At 39.0% G+C, this 26,967-nt stretch overlaps 1 protein-coding gene and 1 pseudogene across 1 annotated transcript; both read right to left on the reverse strand.

Moving 5' to 3' along the window:
* Positions 1-10,849: 10,849 nt before the first annotated feature.
* On the reverse strand, positions 10,850-12,449 carry LOC116117400 (probable F-box protein At4g22060). Its single transcript, XM_031403441.1, has 2 exons — positions 12,425-12,449; positions 10,850-12,039 (listed from the first exon to the last, which is right to left on the reverse strand). Exons 1-2 carry the CDS (start codon positions 12,447-12,449, stop codon positions 10,850-10,852), a joined length of 1,215 nt encoding a protein of 404 aa, XP_031259301.1.
* Positions 12,450-18,342: 5,893 nt separating this feature from the next.
* Positions 18,343-20,723, reverse strand: LOC116117401 (annotated as a pseudogene).
* Positions 20,724-26,967: the final 6,244 nt, after the last annotated feature.

Consider the following 26,967-nt stretch of genomic DNA (forward strand, 5'->3'; position numbering starts at 1 on the left):
TGACTTTTAACCCCCATCATTTTCTTGTTTAGCCCCCATCTACTTTAAGTGGGGATATGACTGTAATAAAAACTTTTAAATAAGACTCCAGATTTTTTGGAGCTGAGGCCTACTAAAGAACAGGTAGACGACCATTTCCAGATTAGATTAAGTTGAACAAGATAGTAACTATTATAACCATATAAAGCATGAAACTGGATAAAAAGAAATCATCATTGGTTAGTCAAGCACTGTATGATTCCTTTGCACCAACATCAGGCTAATCAAACATTCAATATCTATTGATGCATATATCATGCATTGACTATCTATCCCACTTAGATTCAATATCTTTTGTGGAAGTACAACATTGGATATCTTAACCAATTTCTTCCAAGGTCACATTCCAACAGAGATAGGTGCAAAACTACCGAGGTTAATATTTTTAAACATTTCTAAAATTGTTTTTAACGGTAGCACTCCATCTTCTTCTATTGCTAAGATGAACTCACTGGAAAGTCTAGACTTTTCTAATAATCAATTGTCTGCAAAATACCTGAAGATTTGGCCACAGGTTGTTCCTCATTGCAACTCCTTGCTTTATCAAACAACAAATTAGAAGGTGAAGTATTCTCTATAAATTTTAACTTGACAAAATACCTGAATCTCAGTGACAGTCATTTCTCTAGTAAAATCCCAGGATGGTTGGGAAATATGTCAGAATTGGTGGATATTATAATGCCCAATAATCATCTTGAAGGTCAAATTCCTATGGAGTTTTGTAGACTTGATTTTCTTGAAGTTTTGGACCTTTCATACAATAACATCTCTGGGTGCTTACCATCTTGTTTCAAGCCTTTGAAAATCAAACAAGTTCACTTGTCAAGAAATAAGTTACAAGGACAACTCATTGATGGTTCTATCATAGCCTTTCTTTGGTGACATTAGATCTTAGCTATAATCTTTTCAATGGCAGCCTTCCAAATTGGATCGGCAAACTTTCTCTATTACGCTACCTCATCTTGGCTAACAATAATCTAGAAGGTGAACTGCCATTGCAGTTGTGCAAGTTAGACCAATTACGTATCTTGGATCTTTCTCAAAACAATTTTAAAATTGTTCCTTGCTTAAATATAAGTGAATTTTATAATAAAGGTGTTATGCCAAAAAATGTATGGCTGACGCAAGACTCAGTCAACATAAAAAGTCAGAGCTTATGTAGGCCAGTAGCCGTGTCAGGGCAGTGGGTGCGCGTCAAACCAGCCAGGAGCTATAGCGATTCCACATGTCCAATCCCTGCACCAAATCGCATAAATCACTCTAGAAGGTGGGCAATAGGACATAAAGAAGGATTTGCGCAGATAATCCCACCAACTCACAGATTTAGTAATGATAACCTTAATCCATCACACTATAAATTAAGGGCTTCTCTCTCATTTAAGGGATTAGCTAATCTCTCTAAAGAAAAAAAGCATTCACCCTCTTGTATAATCATTTGTAAGTCAGTTCGCTGAACGCGACCTGACCACTATCATTAATGCACAATCAGTGGACGTAGAATTTGCTTCCTTAGCATTCGAACCACTTTAAACACTGTTCTCTATTGTTTTTTCTTATTTCTCTCATCCACGTGTGTCTTCTAGGCCAGCTCAGCATTTCACACGTGCATTTGGTTGGTGTCAAAATCACGCATCAACAGTTTGGCGCTGGAAGGAGGGCCTGATTTAGTATTCATCCTTCATCAGAAGAATCTCTAACTTATTGGTCTTACAACAGCAAATGACCCGCCGACTTGAGCCTGAGCGAACCAACCAAGGTGCTGAGGAGATCCCCCAAGTACAGGAGGACACCTCTCCCGAGGTATCTTCGGTTCCGCAAAATGTCACGGGGGATATCCCATCAAGTTCACAACTTGACCCTGCCATCATGAGCTACCTAGAGAGGTTCAACAATACTCTCCAAACGGTCAAGCAAAGGTTGGACTGTTTGGACTAGGGCGTGCCACCCGAATCAAATGAGGCGGTGCAACTGTCAAAAACACCTGCAGGTCACGCGAAAGCGCGGCAAAAGGCAATAGCCTGTGTCGCGAGCACTGCAATGCGCCGAAGAAAGGGTAAGCAAGTGGAAAAAAATGGGCCTAAGGGTTCCGAAAGGCCGGCGAACACCGATCACGTCCCGATTAGAATACCCGTGGCGTTAAGACTCCGTGAAAAGTCACAGCCCGAGTCGTCCCATGCCACATCGCATGGAAACCCCCATAAAAGTGTTGGGCGGGGTGATTCTCATCACCGCTAAAGAAGAAATCCTGACCATAGTCGTGCGAGAGGTTCCCACACTCCGCAGGGCGGTTCATACCACCGCAGAGATCGTGAAAATTCTCTGCATCATTCATCGCCATCACACGGCTCTAGCCAGCTTATGTCGAGAGCAGCCGAAATTGTAGACCGAGGCGAAGTGGAATTTGACCTCCGGACTTTCCTTAACCACAACTGCGAGGGTCGAACTCGCATGGGGGAAAGCAATCCCTATATAGCTCCGCTGCCTCAGATTGAGGAGCTGCAGCGAGCTCTAGACTAGCTAAGAGCTCAGCAAAATGAGCAAGGATAGGTCGCGTCAATGTCTCCCTTTTCTCTAGCAGTGTTAGCCGCCCCATGGAAATTCTGATCCGCAAGATCACTTGTATGAATTCAACGACCTGATGGAGCTTCACCAGGTTTCAGATTTGGCAAAGTGCTGTTGTTTGACAATAACTCTAACCTCTCATGCCAAACGATGGTTCAGGTCGCTCTCGGCGGAATCGATCAGCTCGTGGCCTCAGATGAGCACGAAGTTCCTAAGGCACTTCCAAGCAAACCGAAAGTTCTCAATGCCTTTGAGCTACCTCAGCAATATAAGGCAAGAGAGGGATGAATCCCTTTAATCATACATCGATCGATTCCACAGAGAACTTAATAAGGTAGCTCACAGTCCCGAAGAGTTTGTTCAGACTCTTATCATAGCAGGAGTCCGCCCACAGACTGACCTGTGGAAAGAGTTACAGGCTGAGGATGATGTTTCCCTCACCTGTTTCTATAACCTTGCGCAGAAGTACCTCCGTATTGAGAATTCCGTGGCAGCGCTCCACCACCGCGACCCCGAGGTTTCAGGTAGTGCGCTTGGTCGGGAGGAAAGCAGGAGAGTTGATCATAGATGGGCTACTGATAATCAACGCAAAGGAAAGAAACCGCGCTATGAGCATACGGCTCCCGTTCCTCATTGCGATCGCGACATAAATCAGTATAGGCCTTTGAATGCGTCTGTGTCGGCTATTCTTGACAAGTCAGAAGAAACCAGCCTGCTTGAAGAGCTTGAGCCCATGAAAAATCCCTCATCAGCCAGAAATAGTAAGAAATACTGTCATTTTCATCGGGATAATGGGCATCACACCGATGAATGTCGAGCTCTCAAACAGGCAATCGAAGACCTTATCAAGCAGGGGCATTTCAAGGAATATATTGATGATTCCACTCCCGCACAAGAGAAAAATCAAGGGGAATCAGGAAAGAAGCGACGTGATTGCAAAGGTATATGCAGCGTCAATTTGATCTTTGGAGGCCACACCTCGCGGGGAAGTCGCGAGGTGCCTAGGAAAGGTATGCTCGAGTAGCCCATCATGATCCTATCAGTGTGATGAGCATGATGCGATGACCACAAAAGGTTCGCAGGAAGGAGGAAATTACCTTCTCCAAAAAGGATGTAATTCGATTACATCATCCCCACGATGACGCTCTTGTGATCATGCCCTTAATAAGGCGCCATAACGTCCACAGAATGTTGGTGGATAACAGAAGTGCTGTGAACATCCTATTCCAGACAGATTTCGAAAGAATGAACTTGGATGAGACCGACCTGAAGCCCGCCTCGATCCCCCTATATGGTTTTATAAGGGATCACCTGATCCCTAAAAGAACGATTTTGCTTCCAGTCACGTTGGGTGACTTTGACGAAGTGACCAAGGTAACTGAATTCTTGGAAATGGATTGTCCATCTGCTTTTAATGGAATCCTGGGGCGACCTCTACTGAGAAACTTTAAGGCAGTCACTTCGATATACCATCTGAAGATGAAGTTCCCCACCCCGACGAGGATAGGGGAAGTCAACGAATCTCAGCGTATATCTCGCGATTGTTATGTGAAAGCAGTGCAGATGACGTGCAAAAAGAAAGGCATCTCGCGCGACATTCCCCGACAAGCAATGGCGATCCGCCGGATCAAGCCATAGCCCGACCCAATTGAGGATAATATGGATCCTCATATTTAGGAATGCCCTTCTAGTGGGCTAGTTAAGGATCTGTCTAAAGTATCGGTCGACCAGAGCGAGCCAAGCAGAGTGTTAAGGATTGGGAGCAATCTCAACCCTCAGCTCGCGACCGAACTGACCAACTTCCTTAGAGAGAATATCGATGTGTTTGCATGATCACATGCGAACATGGTCGGGATTAGCCTGGATATTATTTACCATGCATTGAACATCGATAGTGAAGCTAAGCCGGTTTACCAAAAGAGAAGAGTGATGGATCCAGAGCGATATGCTGCCTTAAAACTTGAGGTGGATAACCTCCTTCGGAATGGATCCATCCGAGAAGCGCTCTATCCGACCTAGGTTGCCAACCCGGTTCTAGTAAAGAAGCCTAACGGCAAATGGCGAACCTGCATTGACTTCACCGAGCTTAACAAGGCATGCCCGAAAGATAGCTTTCCCCAGCCTATAATCAACCGGCTCGTGGATGCCACCTCAAGGCATGAGCTGCTGAGTTTTATGGACGCGTACTCAGGATCTAATCAAATTCTAATGTACGTGCCAGATGAAGAGCATACATGTTTTGTTACAGATCAGGGGCTGTACTGCTACAGAGTTATGCCCTTCGGCCTCAAGAACGCTGGCGCAACTTACCAGCGGTTGATTAACCGAATGTTCTCCGAACAGATCAGAAAATCGATGGAGGTCTATGTAGATGACATGCTGGTCAAGTCACATGTCGCTTTAGATCACAGACCACATTTCCTTGAGATGTTCGACATCCTTTGACAATACATAATAAAGCTAAATCCCCTCAAGTGCTCATTCGGAGTATCCTCGGGAAAATTCCTATGATACATGGTTAACCAACGGGTTATAGAGATCAACCATGAGAAAATCTAAGCTCTCCTCGATATGAAGAGCCCGACCAACAAAAAGCAGGTCATGAGTCTTAATGGGCGATTAGCGGCACTAAGTCGTTTCATATTGAGGGCAACAGATCGCTGCTTACCATTCTTCAATGTTTTAAGGGCCAATAAAAAGTTCGAATAGACTCCCAAGTGCGAATAGACATTTCAGAGTATTAAAGAACACCTCGGGAAGCCACATCTTCTGTCCAAGCCTCTCCCACAAGAGATCCTCCTCCTGTATCTGTCCGTCTCTCAGTTTGCAGTCATTGCAACCTTAATTCGGGAAGAGGATAGGGTCCAATGGCCAGTGTATTACGCGAGCAAGCGTTTGTTAGACACCGAGATGTGGTATCCAGAAATGGAACGATTAGCTTATGCCCTGCTGATCGCTTCCAGAAAGTTACAACCTTACTTTCACGCCCATACGATCCATGTAATGATTAATTATCCGCTCAGGTAAGTCTTCTAGAAGCCGAAGGTGTCGGGTAAATTGCTTAAATGAGCCATGGAATTAAGTCAGTTCGATCTATAGTACAAACCGAAATCGACTATCAAAGGGCAGGCTGTTGCTGACTTCATATCAGAGTTCTCATACCATCCGACGAATGAGTCGGAGCAACAGCCCAGTGAAGTCATTCAGGAAACTGCTCAAAATCTATCGACCTGGAGATCATCAAACAGAAAGAGGGTCGGGGTAGGTCTTCTCCTTTTGAGTCCCGAAGGGGCTCGCATTCACGGTATTCTTCGGTTTGGTTTTAAGACTACCAATAACGAGGCCGAGTATAAAGCTCTGCTGGCTGGACTGCGGTTGGCTAGAGAAATGGGTGTAACCGTGATCAGTATCCACAGCGACTATATGTTGGTCGTTAACCAGATTCTCAGAGAGTACCAAGCCAAGGAATAAAATATGATCAGCTATCTGAAGAAAGCTAAGGTCGTACTCGAGCCGTTCAAGCACTTCACGATCACACAGATTCCTAGAGATAGCAACTCTGTGGCAAATGCCTTAGCAAGGATAGCCTCGTCATTATACTCAGATGCACCGGAGAGCATTCCTGTTCGATTTATCGAGACCTCTAGTATCAGCCCGATCGAACAGGCCATGAATGTAACTGAATCGGATTCTTGGATGACCCCTATCATTCAGTGTCTCAGGAACAGGACCTTGCCTAACGACAAGGTCGAGGCAAGGACTCTGCGAGCAAGATCTTCTCGGTACACCCTTATCGGAGACCAACTGTACGGGCGAGAGTTTAGCGCCTCTCTCCTCCGATGTGTAACTAGCGAAGAGGCAGATTACATTATGAGGGAGATACATGAAGGGATTTGCGGTAATCACACCGCCGCACGATCTCTCGCCAACAAAGTTGTTCGTCAAGGGTACTACTGGCTCCTAATCCAAGAAGACACCTACAACTTTGTCAAAAGGTGTGACAAGTGCCAGCGATTTGTGAACATACCGCGAGCTCCTTCCCACCAACTGATAACCATGACCAGCGCCTGGCCATTCTCCATGTGGGGAATCGATCTCATCGGTCCCATACCGGTTGGTAAAGGGGGAGTAAAGTACATTGTGGTCGCGGTAGATAACTTTACCAAGTGGGTCGAAGCAGAACCATTAGTCGCGATCACAGCCAGAAAGCTCAAGGACTTCGTCTTCAAGAACATTGTGTGTCGCTATGGGATTCCTCACACTCTTATCTTGGACAATGGTAAATAATTCGACAACGAGGAATTCAAGCAGTTTTGCGACGAGATGGGTATTCATAAAAAATTTGTCTTAGTCACAAGGCCGCAAGCAAATGGTCAAGTTGAAGCTGTCAACAAAACCATCAAGCACACTTTAAAGGCAAAACTTGGCGCAGCCAAAGGGAATTGGGCCGACGACTTCCCCGAAGTCTTATGGACATACAGAACAACTCCGAGAACCTCTACCTCAGAAACCCCTTTTTCGCTAGCATATGGCTGCGAAGCGATGATCCCTGTGGAGGTAGGAACCGGTTCTCTTTGGAGGGACATGTACAACGAAGCTGACAATAAAGCGCTTATACGCGCAAGTCTAGACCTAGTTGAAGAACATCGTAGCAAGGCTCAACTAAGAATAGCGGCCTATCAGCAACGCGCGAAGAGGTTCTTTGACTCAAAGGTCAGAAGAAGAGACTTCTAGGTTGGCGACCTTGTTTTAAAGGAAGTTCTCCTCGGTACTAGAGAACCGAGTTCGGGAGTTCTAGGACCAAACTAGGAAGATCCATACTGCATCGCCAAAGTGATAAGACCGGGGACTTATCATCTCAAAAGGCTGAATGGTTTCGAAGTACCCCAAGCTTGGAATGATGAGCATCTCCGACCATATTATCAGTAATTCCGAACTTAGTTTTTCCCTATAAAGATTTTGTTATTTGTCTCAATCTTTGTAAATGTAAATGGCAAGTGTATTATTATGTTCTTTTGTAATAATCTTCGCATGTAATTCTGTTCGTATAGACATGTTATAATTATGTTCGCATAGACTTGTTCTAATGTTATAAACGGTTAAAATGTGATCTCATTGGATACAGAAATTGTAAGTGCTCGAGATTTAAGATGCATTTCATTAATAAGTACAGCGAACAAGACAAGATCCTAAAGTCAAATTACAATTATCGGTTCTGATTCTCGACTCCTGGAGGACCAACCTCGCTATCTCAGGGCTAGTCGCCAGCCGCTTGATCAGCTGTAGGTTCCTCAAGGGCGTGTCCCAAAGCATCTCCCTGATCAAATCCTAGGGCGGCCTCCGCTGCTTCCTTATCCTCGCACTGCGTCATGGAGAGGAGAGTTTCTCGCCAATCCTCCGGGAGGTCGGACATATCAAGCTGATTCTTCGGCCGCAAGGCATAGATGGGCTCGATCACCCATTCAGTAGCTTTCGTCTCGATCTCCTCTGCTTGATTCTGCATCTCTTCGGTCAGTGAAGTAACTTTTCCTTGACTTCTTGGAGTTCGGCCTCGAGAGCCTGCCTTTGCTTCTCTGAGACCTCCTTCTCCTGCTCTGCTCATAAGGCCCACTGAGAAGTCATTTTAAGCTCTTGATCTTTCTCGCTGACTTCCCTAGAGAGCCTGGCTATGGTTCTCTAGAGTTCCTTTATCTCTTCCCCGTGCTTCTTAAGCTCGGCCTTTTGAAAATTCACTGTGCGAAAATGCAGCCTAGCAGCAACTAAAGCATCCTGGAACCACAAACAAAACAGCAAAAAAAACATTCAACAACATACGGTCCCACACACATCAGCTCCAGCTTCCAATTCCCCAAAGCACTCCAACCACCCCATAACACCAGCATACTACAGCCCACCATCAATCCAACAAAATCACAAATTCTACAATCATTATAAACCAGAACAAACATGCAGAAATGCCAAGACAAGAGGACAAAAGGCAGACGACAGCCACATAAAAAATCAGCCCGAGAAAGAACAAGGTCAACAATAAGAAAAGAAAGCCCCAAGTGCCAACACAAAACAAAAAAAGCATCAACCTTCCCAACACACCAGTGTTAAGAATCCTATAACAATCTCCATACCCCAACACACCCACCCACCGACCAAAACAAACCCAACCAGACACACTGACAATCTCCAACACACATCTGAACAGACGCAAGAAACAAAACTCAACACCCACCCCAAACACCCGAAAAACCAATAAGAATCCCCTAAGAAAAAACAAAAGACCAACCAAATCCACCCAGACAAAAGACTCAAAACCATCTTATCCCTCATTAAAACAGATCCTAGGAATGTCCCATTCCTTCAAAACTCTTCTGACCCTTTTAGTATCCTTAAACCTAAGACTACTGAGCCTGAGCCTCACCACATTAAAAATCTGGTTCACAACCCATTGATGGTTCTTACTAATACCTTTGAAAAGCCGAAGATTTCTTTCTTGCCATATCCAGTACGTAGAGGCTACAATGAGGAGACGCTTTATAACATTTCTAGCTCCTTTACCCTTGAAATTACTAGAACACCAGAAGATGATGTTATCCCATCCTTCTACAGGAACCCTGAAATTACCTTTTGCTTGCACTTTCCGCCAGAAGAGGTGATTATGAGAGTCCATAGAGGTATTGCAAACAGGAGACAAATCAAAATAAACCTGCTTAACCGAGAACCTCACAGCTTTCCCCTCTTTAGTCTTCCACACCATCATATCTCTGGAAAAAGAACTGGGAATGCTAGGAGATTGTCTAACAACTTGCGGGAAGCGATCAGAGAGCACATCAGGCCAAACTCACTGACCATTCTGGATTATCTTGCTAACCATAGCACACTAGCCCAATCTCGAATCATAAACTGATCTGGAATTAATAATTCTTTCAAGAGGACCCAAAGGGTTCCAAGAATCATGCCAAACTGAAATAGAGTCACCATTTCCCAAAGTAGAGCCAATATGCATCCGGACTATATCCCTCAACTCAAGGAGTTTCCTCCAACTCCAACTAGCATCCCATGGAATTTTGATGCTCCAAAAAATTCTACCCTGAAGTTTAAACGTGTGGATCCATTTTACCCACAAAGAATCCTTGCCCGAAACAACACTTCAAGGTGGTACGACACTAGTTTACAGGATCTGGTAAAATCACCTTCACCGGAGTTAGCCGCTAACTATTGACAAGATTGTAGTGATGCCAAGAGCGTGTATAGTGACGCTAAGAGCAAGATTTCAGCGTGTGTCATCTCACTGCTGGACAATTACATTTTATAGTAGTCTTCGGCATGAGAGACTATAGGTTGTTTAAATTGATTTTGAAATGTGTCCCCTTATTTATTGTGATCTGTAAACTTTAGACTGAGAGTTGCTAAATAGAATAAATAGAAGGTAAGACAAATAATTTGTGGACAATTCATAATGTTATGATTCATGTAAACAGAAAAGAAAAACAATATTCAGATATAATTCAACAATATTCAGATGGCACAATTGATGTTTCATTGGCAAGCCATAGACTTTGTTAAGTGACAGTGTCTTTACGGAATTCAAGACTAAACTAAAAAACTCTCTCATATTTTCACATCTCTTCTCCGCAGCTTATGCTGCCCTTATATATAAGTTTTTCAGTCGGCCACCGCTCCAGCTATCTTCCTCTCAAACTTAGTCACCACTCAAGATAGCCACAACAAAGTTAAAACTAAAACTCGACACTGGGAATCTTCCTCCAAGTTTGCAACCAAAAAAAAGAAAATTAATACACAGTATAGCAAGGCTTTATTCTACAACTCATATCAGATAGAGGCAGTTTAACAACTACAAACCCAATTGAATTTCAAGGGAACTGACCTCAGCAAGAAACAACAACATTGCTGATAAGTGTACTGCCCTGAAATCTTTTATTCCAGTTTTGAAAATTTGTCTCTCTTCCGATTTTCTCTTAATGATTTTAACAAGGTTTCAGAATTGGCAACAATGCAAAATAGTAGAGGTATACTCTGGATTATAGTGTTAATTCTAAGTACATAGAAAAGATAAAAACCTTGTAATGGCAATATACAAGATTTAGCAAATTGTCAACAATATTGTATTGTTACTGTCTCTGAGCATACTAACAATTGTAAAAGAGTTAGAAGAAACAACATATAACTCTGACAAAGAAAAAAAGAGTTCACACTTGAACTTGTCTAAGCTTAGAAATCTTTACAAACCACCCCACTACTCATCCCTTACATTCTCAATACTGCTTGACACGGGTAGAAAATACCAAGAACATATTTTGGTCGAAGCATAACCTTTCCCTTCCCCTTTCTGTGGGAAATCAACAATAATAGTTTCCCGTGGCTCCTGGTGGTTAAACGGGAATAAATTATATCTGGTAATAGTTTTCCATGGCTCCTTTTTGTTAAACGGGAATAAATCATATATGCAGTTGCTTTGTCCTCCCCACTTTGATGGGTTAATTACCTTGGAACACATCATGTCACCATGGCCAAGAAACAAAGCTTGATCACCTAAATTATACACCTTCACCCATTCCTTCCTTGACAAGTCTATTCTGTAAACTTTAGGAGAATCAACTACAAACAGCTGACCATTTGAAGCCACCAACCTAATCGACTTATCAAAATGACTGCCGAAACGAGGTGCAAAATTCAGTTCCAAAAACCTCAAATCACAATATCTCAGGTTAAATATCCCAATCCTAGAATCACTGTTTATAACATATATCCGACCATCAAAAACAACTATATCCAATATATGCCCACCCTTGTTATAATAATGGTATTGTTTCCACTTGTTATCTCTAGATATACAGAACTGCAAGACTTTGACATACTTAGAAAGAATCATAATAAGAAAATCTTGACCCTGTGACCCAAAGGAAGCAAAGAAGGAAGCAAAGATGCTTCGGGAGAAGCAAGAGTCATGATAATCCTCAATACAATGAGGCCAGGGCATGCAAGGGAATTGGATTTGATGTCCTGTAAAAGGATTTATAACCCATAAATAATCCCTTGAAACATCGTTTGTCTTGAGACAGAGCATGATTAAGTATCCACTTGAAACACCAAGACAGAATTTGAAGTTGCAAATATGTCGAGGCAGCTTAGTCTTGTATTTCATTCGAGTAGCTATGTCAAAGAAATAACAATACTTCTTGGCTCGTGTTGATGCATAAACAATAAGTGGTGAATGAGATGTCAGAAAACTCTGCTTAAATTCTGAATAAAACAATCTCCAGCTTCTGCAAACTCGACCAAGGTTTTGATAGTCTACTATATTCAGACTTCTAGAAATAATCTCAAGAAGTTCCTCCGGAAGATCAGCCCATGCTGATGATCTCTTACAGTGGACCCTCCTTGCCTGATTGGATCTTCTATTATTCTCTCTTTCCAGCAATGTGCCTGCAATTTTTTGTCATAGTTGCGAAGTTATAACATAATCAGCTGAAAGTATTATTAATTTATATGCAATAAAATTGTACGATAATAAACCTATTTTTTGCCAAGTATCCAAGTCCTACAGAAACGAATAAAACCCAGAGCTATAACCTCAACACCATTCATTATCAACAACTGTACCCAAAAGAATTTTTTCTTAAAGATTCGAACATAAAAAAGAAGAATGTTGACAATTCGTAAAATTAATCCAAACTATTGATGCGTAAGCAATTACAGAAAACAAGTATAATGAGCATTGTGATCTAAAACCCTTAAGAATAAGTAAATAGTCAAAATTCATGATATAAAAAGTCACAAGAATGGTTAATCACTCATAAATCGCTCATACCTGAAGAGCTTAACGGTGACTGCATATTTTAGAGATTGAAGAAAACAAGTGATCCTAAACAAGGGTTTGTGCTTTGTGGCTCCGTTTATGTATCAATTTATGTTACCTATATTAAAGGAAACAAATCCCTTTTGCTAAGGAGTAAGGAGTCTAAGATCTAATGTTAATTCAATATTGACCCCCATAATTATCCCTATTTTTAAACCAAAAAAATAAATAAAACTTTATAGTAAACTTATATTAAATAACCCTGATTTTTTCAGCCCTTTTCTAATTTTTTTTACAAAATTACCCTTATATAATTTTTTTTTTAAAAAAAAAAATTAAAGTAAAATTATATTAAATAACCCTAATTTTTTCAGCCCTTTTATTTCCAATGTACAGTATCTATGAGATTATAACATACTTTAATTTTGTGCTATTTATTTAATTAAAGTAAAATTATATTAAATAACCAAAACCACAAGCTTCTTTCATAAATATCTCAGACAATGCCCCAATCTCCTTTTCATAATCATTCCTACTACACCCTTAACCTTCCATTTTCTTTTCTGTAAGATAGTCCGTTAGTGAGTGACCGAATAATGAAACAGATTCAATATAAAACATGATCTATGAGATTCAAGAATGTTATTAAATTAAAACTTGATCATCTCTAACATCCCATACATCATCTATAAAGAATGATTGGTGCCAAGAGTAGTTATCCTCTTTGGGAATAGAAGTACTCTTCTGCATCTTAACTTTTAAGAGTATAGATGAAAATTACTGTAAGTCGTGAGCCTATAAATGCAGTTGCTTTGTCCTCCCCAGTATGTTGGGTTGATTAATTATGGGCACACTTGGTCACGACAACCATAACCAATAAACAAAGCTTTGTCACCTCAGTTATTCACATTCACCCGTTCCATCCTTGAAAAATCTATTCTGTAAACTTTAAGATATTCTACTGTCAAAAGCTGATCATTTGAAGCCACCAACCTAGTAAAACTAGAACCGATGTAATCATCATATTCATAACGAGGTGTACGTTTTAGATTCAAAATCCTCAAAAAACAAGTTCTCATGTTGAATATTCCAATCCTAGACTCATTAATTAGAACAAATATTTTACCATAAAAAACAACTGTATCTTTAATGATGAAAGAACTCTTTCCACTGGTTTATCTCTAGATCTACAAAAGTGCAACTTCCTGTCCTGCTTAGAGAAAATCACAATAGAAAATCCAGATCCTGAGAGCCAATGGAAGCAAAAATGGCACGACCTCCATTCGTTAATACGAAAAGGTTCAGACATGGGAGGGAACTCAGGTCGATGTCCAGTAACTGGATTTATGAGCCAAAAGGATTTGGACCTGGAGTCTCTAGATCTAACAAAATATAGATATAAGATTATGATTGGTAAGACTTTAAGGGGGTAGTAAATTAGTAATTCAAAATGATAACTCCAAATATTTTTCAAGAAAATGAAGTACATGTTAAAACCAGCAATGTAAATCACTCATAATCAACATGTATATATTCATATCATTATTCATATACACGCTTATATATTCAAGAAGATTTACGGAAGTGAAATAAGTTAACCACTAACCTCCAGCCATGGCAATTTGTTGTTGCTATGTTCTTCAAAGGTTACATACTCTTTCAATGCACTACAATTCTCAAAACGATGGTTTTTGGAAAATCATAATAATTGCGTGTATTGGGGATCTATAACTATTCCTCCTTTAAAGTACGCATAAGTTTTTCCATTCAAGACAACTGCTGGGGATAACTGCTGCAAATTGTTTAGCAGTTAAAATTTTATATAAAATAATGTATATAAAAGTGAAGGACCAAATAGTAATTTTAGCGCAATGAATTTTAATTAATTAAAATTCTAACATTCTCTCACTTGGTCCAAACTTTTATTACACAATCTACAACATAGTAGTTTTATATCCTTTATGTTTAATTAGAAAAATAAAATTGCATGAATCATAGCAGTAAGTTCTTTTTAAATAAGTATTACCTTCTATGTATTACTATGCAATTTTCTCTTTCTAAATAAACGCTTAAATGTGGAATTTTACTTTATGAACAAACCTCAAATGTTTGTTCTAGGTCTTCCAGAATGATTGTTTGTCTCCAATCCAAAATGTATATAACTTAAAAGAGAAAACAAACTAAATTACAAAGTTTCAAAGAATGAAAGTATTACCTCTTATAGTGACAAAGCGGGACGTAATCCCATTTGAACTACATGATCCTTGAGTGTCTTTGGTGGCATGTCTTTTGTTAGAGGATCAACAATCATCTGCTCGGTGTGTATGTGTTCAATGAGCACTTCTTTGGCTTTAATGCGCTTCTTTATTGCCAAGTACTTAATGTCGATGTGTTTACTTCGACTTCCACTCTTATTATTCTTAGCAAAGAACACAACAGCTGAATTGTCACAATACAACCTTATTGGCCTCGAGATAGACTCAACAATTCCAAGCCTAGAAATGAAACTTCTCAACTAAATACCTTGTGTAGTAGCCACAAAACAGGAAACAAACTCAGCTTCCACAGTAGAAGTGGCAACCAAAGATTGTTTGGTACTTCACCAAGATATAACACCTCTGGCTAGCATAAAAACATATCCGGATGTTGATTTCTAAGAATCAACGCAGCCATCGAAGTTTGAGTCTGAATATCGACAACCTCCAAAATGTCAAACTGTCTATATTTAAACATAAAACTTTTAGTTCCTTGAAGATACCTCATGACATTCTTTGCAGCTCTCCAATGATCTAAACCTGGATTACTTTGATATCTTCCTAACATGCCAATTGTAAAAGCAATGTCAGGTCTAGTACAAATCTAAGCATATATTAGGCTTCCAATAGCTGAAGCATAAGGAATGATTTTCATTTGTTCCTTTTTAATATCAAGTGTAGGACATTGGTTCAAATTGAACCTGTCACCCTTAACAATGGGTGCAACATTGGGTGGACAATCCTTCATCCTAAATCTCTCAAGAATTTTATTAATATAGGCTTCCTGCATGAGATAGTCCTAAAACATGTTGGGACCTATCCCTATGAATCTTAATGCCAATGACATAAGACGCCTCACCCATATCTTTCATACTAAAATGTTGAGAGAAAAATTGTTTCACCTCATGCAGCAAACCCAAATAATTGGTTGCAGGCAAAACATCATCTACATATAACACAAGAAAGATGATTTTGCTCCAACTGACCTTGTGATATATACATTGATCCATGACATTATCTACAAAACCAAATGAAGAGGTAACATTGTGAAATCTTAAATACCACTATCAGGAGGCTTGTTTAAGTCCATAAAGAGACTTCTTAAGCTTGCAAACCAAATGCTCACCATCACTTGAAATGAACCCATCAAGTTGTTTCATATAAACCTCTTCCTCCAAATCTCCATTGAGGAAAGTTGGTTTCACATCCATTTGATGTAAATCTAAATCAAATTAGGCAACTAATGCCATGATGATGCAGAATGAATCTTTTTTAGAAACCGAAGAAAACGTTTCTTTATAATCTATCCCTTCCCTTTGCGTGAACCCTTTGGCATCAAGCCTAGCCTTGTATCTCTCAATGTTGCCTAATGAATCCCTTTTGGGTTTAAATACCCATTTACAACCAATAGGTTTCTTTTCAATAGGCAGCTCAACAAGATCCCAAACTTTATTATCCGCCATAGAATTCATTTCATCAATCATGCCTTTACAACTTTCTAAATGCAAATTTTAATGCCATGAATTTGCATTCTCTTAACATGACCATCAACCTCAATTGTTATACATGCCCTTATTTCTTCTTTTCTTTTGGCTACATTCTATACATTAATCTATATTGCCATATTAATCATTGTAAATACAATTTAACATATGGCACAACATATATATTTTTGCTAAATTCTAATTTCTTTCTAACATTCTTAACTAAACTTTTGGCTAATACAAAATATTCTCAAGATCTTCTAGCACAATTCTATAACTTGTAATATATAATAAGACATGAAAACTATACTCATACCAATCAATTTCTAAAATGGTCATGTATTTAATACATAAACCAAACTTCTATTTCTTTGATGTTTCTTTTGATTTCTATACTTGGGAAAGCTTTTCTTTTCTTTATACAATAAAATCACTTATTACATATTGTTTGTAACTAATATCAAAACAAGAAACAACAATATACTCATTTGGCTAAGCCATTATTTGGATGATCTTTCTAATTTTAAGCATACAAGCTTGACAACTTATTGTGACACATTGTAATATTATAATATAATCACTCATCTTTTACTATCATCAATGCTAAACTATTGCAACAATTTAATATTCAATTCTTGCCATCGCTTTTCGAAGTCATAGGTTTCAAAACTCATAATTCAATGACTAAATACAATATGCCATTCAAACTAATGCTAAAAGTTCAAGCAACTTGAACCATGCACTAAAGGCCATTCATTTCATTAAACTAACATAACCAAGTGTTATTCTAAATTTTGGCATAACAAAATGCACTCTTAAACACTTAAACTTATTCTTGGTCAAGTCTAATACAACCTTTAGCATCAATTCTTTCCTTTCTCAAACAATATCTTCAACGATAGTCAACAAATTTATGCATGCATTTCTTTTTGAGTTTTCATCAAACAATTTACATGCACATACAAGTACTTGGTTGGCCACACTTCCACATCTCTCCAAATACCTCAAAATTGGAACAAAACTCACCAAAAACTCAACTCCTAATCTGGCCGAAATCATCATTCCAACTTTCCATCAATACTTCTTCTATATTTCATGTGCTAATTCGCCAAATCATCACATACAAATGAACTATTCTTCATGGCTGAACTTTTACACATCATTCAAGCATTTAAATGGCCAACAATTCTCACCATACATCATATACAACCATACAATAATCAACAATTACAATTATGGCTCAAAACAAGGCTTAAGTTTGATTCACTTACCTTTTTCTTCCAAGAATCCTTTTCTTTGCTTCCTTTGCTCACTTTCTCCATTTATTCATGCTAAAACACATAAATTCATGAGAACTCATACTTATAAAACACAAATCACAAACTTTTGCAAAAATTCTTACCTTAGAAAGCCATACAATGAACATATATTCACTTAGGCACGAATTCTCATGTAATTCTCTTGAAAGACTTTGAAGAAATGGAGGAGAAATGGGGGAAGAAGGTGGCTGGCGTTTTTGGTGTGCAAATGGTTAGGGTTTTGTCAATTGAAGTCTTATAAATAAATAAATAAATAATCGTTTGAATTGTGGTGCCGCACGCCCTTCCTCTAGTGCATAGCAAGGGCGTGCGGCACACCAAGAGATGATCTTTTCTGACGTTGCCCTTTTGATCTGTAATAAAGCTACGGACACCGGGGTTTTTGCACCGAAAATGTGTACCGGCCTACATGTCCCCCTGACTCACACCAGTAATCCAAATGCCTGATTAAACAATAAATATTTTTTTAGTGAACTGCCGTCCATCAAATATGGATGATCGTTCCCTTACATGGACTCCTGTCCATATCATATGGATGGGGGTCCATTTACTACGGACGGGCGTCCCCATTTAAAGGACGCCTGTCCATAAGTAAAATGCAATAAAATGGAATAAAATACTATATGGACGAGGGTCCATTTTCTACGGACAGCCGTCCATCAAATATGGACGACTGTTCATATTTTAATGGACGCCCGTCCATTAACAAATCTTTTTAAAAAATTAAAAAACAATTGGGGACGACCATTCATCATTTATGGATGACCATCCATTAATTTTGGACGGGTGTCCCTTAAGTTTATGTGTGCTTTAAAAAACAAAGTAAAAAATTTGGACGGCCGTCCATTAAGTGTGGACGGGCATCACTAGACTCAACTCATTTCCATGGGCTGATTCCCTGTAAAATAACTCTTCGCAAACCTAAATATCAGCAATGTTAAAATGGTCAAAATCACAGATCTGACCAAAGCTTCTCTTGCCATTGGAATCACCATGTATGGAAGAAGTGGCACAAATCCACCCATTATGTATGATAATGCAATTGTTACAGCGCTTTGAAGGGCTCTCATCGGATCTGGTTTCTCCAATCCAAGTTCAAACCTGCAGAAAATTTTTAAAATTTTTATGTTCTTTAATTTCTTTGTTTGGTTGTGAATTTAATTATGCCAGAAATATTTTAAAGAAAGACTTACTTCATCATGAAATCAAGCCATTGTTGTGGGTTTCTCCTTAAAGCATTAACNAATGTTGTCCTTTTGATCTGTTTTTTTTTTCATGGTGGTGGAGAAAAATGTAAGGAACCAAACGCAAAAAGAGGGAAGCAATTTGCACGAACGGATTTTTTTAATGATTTTTTGAATATTAAAATTTTGGAAAATCATAAAAAATCACATGCTATGCAGTTTGGGTGGAGGTTTGTTTTGTTGTGCTTCTAAAATCCCCATTTGAATTTTGGTGTGTACAGTTGATGTGCAGCAAAAACCTTCTTTTAGTGCATGACAGGGGCATGCTGCACAGCAAGAGACGATGTTGTTTTCGGAGGTTGTCCTTTTAATCTGTTTTTTTTCATGGTGGTTGAGAAAAATGCAAAAAGAAGGAAGCAATTCACACGAGCGGATTTTTTTTAATGATTTTTTAAAGATTAAAACTTTGGAAAATCGTAAAAAATCACATACTATGCATTTTGGATCGGGTTTTTTTTTGTTGTGCTCCAAAAATCCCTATTTGAATTATGTGTGCAGCAAAAACCTTCATTTGGTGCACGGCAAAGGCGTGCAAAACACCAAGACGATCTTTTCGGAGGTTTTCCTTTTGATTTGTTTTTCTTCATGGTGGTGGAGAAAAATGTGAGGAACCAAATGCAAAAAGAAAGAAGTAATTCGCATGAGCAGATTTTTTTTAATGATTTTTTGAATATTAAAACTTTGGAAAATCGTAAAAAATCACATACTATGCATTTTGGGTTAGGGTTTGTTTTGTTGTGCTCCTAAAATCCCCATTTGAATTGTGGGGTGCAAGCCCTTGGTGTGCAGCAAAAACCTTCCTTTGGTGCACGACAAGGGTGTGCGGCACACCAAAGGATAATCTTTTCGGAGGTTGTCCTTTTAATCTGTTTTTTCTCATGGGGGTAGAGAAAAATGCAAGGAACCAAACGCAAAAAGAAGGAAGCAATTCACACGAGCGGATTTTTTTTAATGATTTTTTGAAGATTAAAAATTTTGGAAAATCTTAAAAAATCACATATTGTGCATTTTGAGTCGAGGTTTGTTTTGTTATGCTCCTGAAATTCCCATTTGAATTGTGGTGTGTACAGTTGGTGTGCAATAAAAACCTTCCTTTGGTGCACAGTAACGGCCTGTGGCACACCAAGGGACGATCTTTTTGGAGGTTGTCCTTTTGATCTGTTTTTTTTTTCATGGGGTTGGAGAAAAATCAAGGGACCAAACGTGTGACAGCCAATTGTTCTTCACCCTTGGCTGGGCTAGGACCTCCCCCACTTCTCTTTTCACCCCCCCCCCTTTTAAGGGATTTCTTTCGCCTTCCCCACCACTCGAACCCAAGACCAAGGGGTCAAAGTCAATTGATCAGCCTGATGGTACTCACCATGCTTCCTAATTGACTNCTCCTTAAAGCATTAACTACACCTTCATATTCATGGGGCTCTGCTCCATATTGCGCTAGAATTTCTGGACATTCAGCTGCCTCTGCAAGTAAAGTAAATAAACAAATTTGAGCGTTTTACTACAAGAAAATAGGTCTTTTACGACGACGCTAGAAACTATCTTCAAGAAGAAAGATCTTTTAAGTACCATATAGATTTAAATTTCAAAACTAATTACCTATGTCAGGGACATTGATGATCTCTTCTTGTTCCCTCTTGAGCTCCCTCATGTAATGATCAGCTTCACTTTTCGCGGCTAGATACTTGCAAATCAATAGCGATTTTCACATTATTAAATAGAAAATTCTCATATGCAAGCGTCCTAAATTTATAAGTAAATGAGAAGTTCCGTACCCGTCGAGGCCCATAGAGATGGCTCCAGCAGCGACTTCAGCTATGCCAGCAATGAGAATGATAGAGGAAGTGACGTTAGCGCCAGACAGGCCAGCGGCGAGGGCAAAAGCCGTCGGAGACACCGATGATAATGTGGCAAACAACCTCATTGGACATGCAATGCTTCTCTTCATGCTCATCCAATAGCAGCTTCTGCTTCTCTGGGTCGTCAGAGTAACCATTTCCATTGGCTACCATTTTAGAAATTAAAAATATGCAGTTTGTTGTTTCTTGGAAATGAGTTGAGCCTAGTGATACCCGTTCACACTTAATGGACGGCCATCCAAATTTTTTACTTTGTTTTTTAAAACACACAATAAGGGACGGGCGTCCATTCCTTAGGGACGCCCGTCCATAATTTATGGACGGGCGTCCCCAAATTTTTTTTTTTTATATTTTGCTTAAGGACGGGTGTCCCTTATTTGCGGGCGCCTGTCCAAAATTAATGAACGGCCGTCCATAAAGAATAAACGGCTGTCCTTAATTTTTTTTAATTTTTTAAAAAGATTTGTTAATGGACGGGCGTCGATTAAAATATGAACGGCCGTCCATATTTACGGACGGCCGTCCATATTTTTGGACGGCCATCTGTAGAAAATGGACCCCTATCCATATAGTATTTTATTCCATTTTATTGCATTTTACTTATGGACGGGCATCTTTTAAATGGAGACGCCCGTCCATAGTAAATGGACCCCCGTCCATATGATATGGACGTATGATATGGACGGGAGTCCATGTAAGGGAACGGCCGTCCATATTTGATGGACGGCCATTCACTAGAATAATATTTATTGTTTAATCAGGCCTCTGGATTACTGGTGTGAGTCAGGGGGACACGAAGGCCGGTACACATTTTCGGTGTAAAAACCCCGGTGTTCGTACCTTTATTGTTTGATCTATTTTTTTTCGTGGTGGTGGAGAAAAATGCAAGGAACCAAACACAAAAAAAAGGAAGCAATTCACACGAGCGGATTTTTTTTAATGATTTTTTGAAGATTAAAAGTTTGAAAAATCGTAAAAAATCACATACGATGCATTTTGGGTTGGGGTTCGTTTTATTGTGCTCCTAAAATCCCCATTTGAATTGTGGCGCATGCCCCTGGTGACAAAGAACATCTGGCGGATGAATTCATGGAGCGGGCTAAACGTCAGAAGTCCGTGCATAAAGCCTGAAGGGCCTAAATGAGCATGTCCCATTCAAATGGCCATAACTTTTGATTTGGGAAGAGTTACGGGGCCTGTAAGATACTATTGGAAAGCTTATTTTGAGCCCGTCGAAAAAAAATTGTAGTAGCCTGTTAAAGGTCATTTTCAAGGTCAAAATCCACTGTTTTGGTATGTTTCGGGGCTGTTTTAGTTAATTGCTCGTTTTTTCCTATTTTATTTCGAATTTTCTTGCTTTAATTGGTTTAGATTTTGTTTCCTGTTGTTACTAGGAGTCTTATTAGGGTTGGTTGTCACCCTATATAAACCTATTTTTCCTTGCGGATGAATTCATGGAGTGGGCTAAACTTCAGAAGGGCCTAAATGAGTATGCCTCATTCAAATGGCCATAACTTTTGATTCGGGAAGCTTTACGGGGCTTGTAAGATACTGTTGGAAAGCTAATTTTAAGCCCGCTTTACCTGGATGGAGGTCATTTTCAAGGTCAAAATCCACTGTTTTCTGCATGTTTCGGGGCTATTTTAGTTAATTGCGCGTTCTTTCCTATTTTATTTCGGATTTTCTTGTTTTAATTTAGTTTTTGTTTCCTGTTGTCATTAGGTGTCTTATTAGGGTTTGTTATCACCCTATATAAACCTATTTTTTGTTGTAGAGAGGATTCAAAAAATCATTCAGATTTGACTTTTCAATTTTAAGCTTTAAGTTTTTGGATTGAGACTTGTGTTATCAGTTCTAAAGACGTAGTCGAGTGCTAGCCTTGTTTTATGACGCTACTCGCTGCGCCACCTGATGTGCACCAAAAGAAGGTTTTTGTTGCACACCAAGGGTGTGTAGACCAAGTGTATAAACCAAAATTCAAATGAGGATTTTAGGAGCAAAAAAAAAAAAAAAAAAAAAAAAAACCCGACCCAAAATGCATAGTATGCGATTTTTTTATGATTTTTCAAAGTTTTAATCTTAAAAACAATCCGCTTGTTCGAATTGCTTCCTCTTTTTTGAGTTTGGTTCCATGCATTTTTGTCCACCACCCTGAAAAAAATCAGAACTTTCTAATTTCCCTGATGTGCTCCAAAAGAAGGTTTTTGCTGCACACCAAGGGCGTGCACACCATGTGTATACACCAAAATTCAAATTAGGATTTTAGGAGCACAAAAAAAAAAAAAAAACCTGACCCAAAATGCATATTATGTGATTTTTTACGATTTCACAAAGTTTTTATCTTTAAAAAATCATTAAAAAAATCTGCTCGTGCAAATTGCTTCCTTTTTTTTGCATTTGGTTCCTTGCATTTTTCTCCACCACCCTAGAGAAAATCATAACTTTCTAATTTCCTTGAAAAAGATCGTCCCGTGGGGGCGCACGCTATCGGTGTGCACCAAAAGAAGGTTTTTGGTGCACACTGATGAGAATGCAAATGTCATATTTACCCCCCTTAAGGTCTAGTCTTTTATACTTATTTGTTGCCTAAATGTACTCACTATTATTCTATTTTGATTTAGGATGCAAATGGAGGCGTTAAATGCAAAACGAAAACAATTAGGTGAATTCAGATAGTTTCGACATCGCTTTGTAATCTGGGTATAACTCTCTCATCCTAGCTCCGATTGAGATGATTCAAAATGATATGGAACTAGAAGAAAGAGATCTACAACTTTAATGTTTTGAGTTTGGAGAGATACTTGCTGCATCAAGGTTGTAATTGGGCTTGAAGTTGATGCACATGCAGTGTTGACGTTCTGGAACATTCTGCCTTATCATGCAAGTCAAATAGGCAGTTTATTATTGGAAGTTTTGAAGACCTGTTACACGCAAGTTACAGCTGGAAACACCACTTTCCTATTTTATATTAGGACTTTATTTTATTTTCAATTAATCAGATTATGGTAAATGTTATTTTAGGATATTAGAATATTTTTCGGAGATTTAGTAGATTAAAAAGATTTGAATTGGATATTTTAAAGGGGGGAAGAGATATATGGGAGACACACACATGCCTCTCCTTCTCCTCTTCTTGAACTTCTTTTGAGTTTTTTCATGATAGCATGAGCGGCTAGATTTTCATAACTTGGTCGAAGGAAACGAGGGCCTCGGAATCAATAAAACTGTGAGATCTAATCTGTTTTTTTAGTGTTCAATATGTTTTGAGTATTGGATGTTCTTTATGCCTAATCATGATTGTTTCATTTAATTACTAGAGGCCTACAAGTTTATTTTTGTTGCAATCTATTGCTAAATTAGTATCAAATCTGTAATTGTTTGATCCCCTCTAATTGTGAGTACTAAGAGTTAAGAATTTGCTGCGTTAGGAATTATTAAATCTTAAGAAGAATACGACTATATTAAATACACTGCTTGTGTTTGTGCTGTTTAGCTTCATCGATCCTCTAGTCTTAAGGCTGCCACTACATTAAACCTTTAGCACTTGTCTTGGGTTGTTTAGTATAAATTAATTAGATCGCTTGTTTCCTAATTAACTACACTAAGGAGAGATAGGAAAATAGTTCCAACGGTGAATACTCAAAGTAACAATTGATATATACTTGCATCGATGATCAGTTGTAAAATTCCGATGGTGGATGTTGACTTAGACCAAGGTTGTTTTTTGATTGATTTTGATAATTTAATTTGAATTGTTTTTCCTGAAATTGTTTCCGTTTTACTCAAACCCCCCAACCTTGTTCACGTAACATAAACTCGGCTAGACACTCTTCGTGGGAACGATCCTTACTCACACTACTACATGTGTTTTTAGGTTTTAATTTTGGTTGCCTGCGACAACACACTAGATTTTGGCGCCATTGCCAGGGAGTGATTCTAGTTGATTTTTTTTTTTTTTTTTAGTGCTTGAAAAAAAAAATCTGAATAGTAGTACTGTTCATGAATAGTAGTACTATTCATAAGAAAAATTTTGTTGAATTAGGAGTGCTGCAAGTACTCGTTCGAAGGAAACGAAATTCTGAGCAAGACGAAATAGCCCCACCCTTGAGGCAAAAAAAAAAACAACGTTGATAGGGTTTTTGGCCATTTTTTGTTATTGGTCATAAAAAAAAAAAATGAATTTTTTTGAATTTTTTTTTTTCTAGTTGGTTTTCATTATTTGTCATTATTTCTTTATGAGATTCTTTGTTTTAGACCAGGTCCTCTCATCTTGGTGATTTAACATTCGAGCCAGAAATGAGAGCACTTTGCTGAGGTTAAGGAGGGAACTCGGAGAATTCTAAGGAAAAATTTGGTTCTTGATTCTTGATTTGCAGCAACTCTGATTTAGGAGAGGAGAAAGTCATGGCTAGAAATCAACTTTGAAAGAGCTTCCTGCCTCTAATTGAATCAACTACCTCTATGCATAACGGATGCTACTACTACTTTGGAATTAAAATCTAGACTAATACATCTCTGCCCACTTTCATGGCCTTGCAGTGGAAGATCCTCACAAGCATTTAAAGGAGCTTCATGTGGTTTGCACGAGTATGATACCTACGGGGGTGATTGAAGAGCAAATAAATTAAGAGCCTTCCCGTTTTCTTTGAAGGATTCAGCTAAGGATTGACTCTATTATCTACCCTCCGGGAGTATTACCACATGGAACGAGATGAAGAGGTTTGTTTTTGGAGAATATTTCCCAGCTTCAAGGCGCGCCAACATTCGAAAGAAATTTGTGGTTATAGGCAGCACAACGAGAGTCCCTACATGAAACTGGGAATGTTTAAGAAATTATGTGCAAGCTACCCCAATCATCAAATTAGTGAGCAGCTACTTATCCAGTATTTCTATGAGGGTCTTCTTACATTGATAGGCATGATTGATGCTGCTAGTGGAGGAGCTTTGGTAGATAAAACTCCCGAGGCCACGAGAAACTGTATTGCAAATATGGTGCTATTTTCACACATTTGGCACTAGGCTTGACCTTCCATCTAGGCGTGATAATGAGGTAAATATTTCCCTCTTGAACAACAAACTCGAGTCTAACTTCTCTTGTTCGTTAAATGGCTGTAGTAATATGCAAACGGTGAAGGCTTGTGGGATTTGTTCGGTAGTAGGGCATCCACTGATATATGCCCAACTCTTCAAGAGGAGCCCATTGAGCAAGTGAATGCAGCAGGTAGTTTTCCTGGACAATCACAAAGGAAGTATGATCCCTATTTAAGCACATATAACTTGGGATGGAGGGATCACCCAATCTTAGCTATAGGAATCCACAAGTGAATTACCTTGACTCAAACCGCCCAAGTTACCAGCAATATAAGCAGCCATATCCCCTTAGACAACAATTTGGCCAAACTTCTAATTCTGGTATGTCTTTAGAAGAATGGTTAAGTCTCTGCCACTAATCTTTGCAATTTCAACAGGAGACGAGGGTCGTGTTCAAAGTTTGGAGAATTAGATGGGCCAGATGGCAACCACTAATAAGCTGAGGTGCAAGTTTGGGGAAATTACCCTCTCAAACGGTGGTAAATCCAAGAGAAAATGCAAGTGCAATCGTCTTGAGAAGTGGTAAAGAGGTTGAGATTTCAATAAAGGTAGCCCCTACATTGTCGAAGGAAAAAAGAAAAAACGTCATTGTAGATAGGAATGTTCCCACGACGTTGTTCCTAACGTAAGTTTTCGCCTCTGTCCGATATAAACCAATACCTCCTTTTCCTCAACTTTAGCATAATCTAGAAAAGATGAGCAAAACAGAAATTTATATGAGACTTTTCGTAATGTGAGGTAAATATTCCACTTTTAGATGCTATTAAACAAGTACCATCGTTATGCTAAATTCTTGAAAGAACTATGTACAATTAAAGGACACAAACTTAAAGGTTGTGAAAAGGTGAGAGTACGAGAGAATGTTTTGCAGTTATTTAGAGAACATCCCCGCAAAGTGCAAAATCCGGTATGTTTACTATCCCTTGTAGATAGGTAACACTATGTTTGAGAAGGCCATGATAGATTATGAGCTTCTATCAATGTCATGCCATATCTATATATGCTTCTTTGAAACTTGGACCTTTGAATAAAATGGTGTTGTGATTCAATTAGCTGTATCTTAATGCCTATCTTAGGGTATAGTTGAGGATATTCTAGACGTTAATGATTTAGTTTTCCCTACTGATTTTTATGTGCTTGATATGGAAAGAGGTGATCAAACTGCTCCTATTTTGTTAGGAAGACCTTTCTTAAAAACATCCAAGACTAAGTAGATGTTCATAGTGGCACACTACCATGGATTTTGATGGTGAAATTGTTAAGTTTAATTTTATGATGCCATGAATATCCTGATGATGGATGATAT

This window comes from Pistacia vera, unplaced genomic scaffold (genome assembly GCF_008641045.1).
Source record: "Pistacia vera cultivar Batoury unplaced genomic scaffold, PisVer_v2 Contig806, whole genome shotgun sequence".
NCBI classification, from domain to species: Eukaryota; Viridiplantae; Streptophyta; class Magnoliopsida; order Sapindales; family Anacardiaceae; genus Pistacia; species Pistacia vera.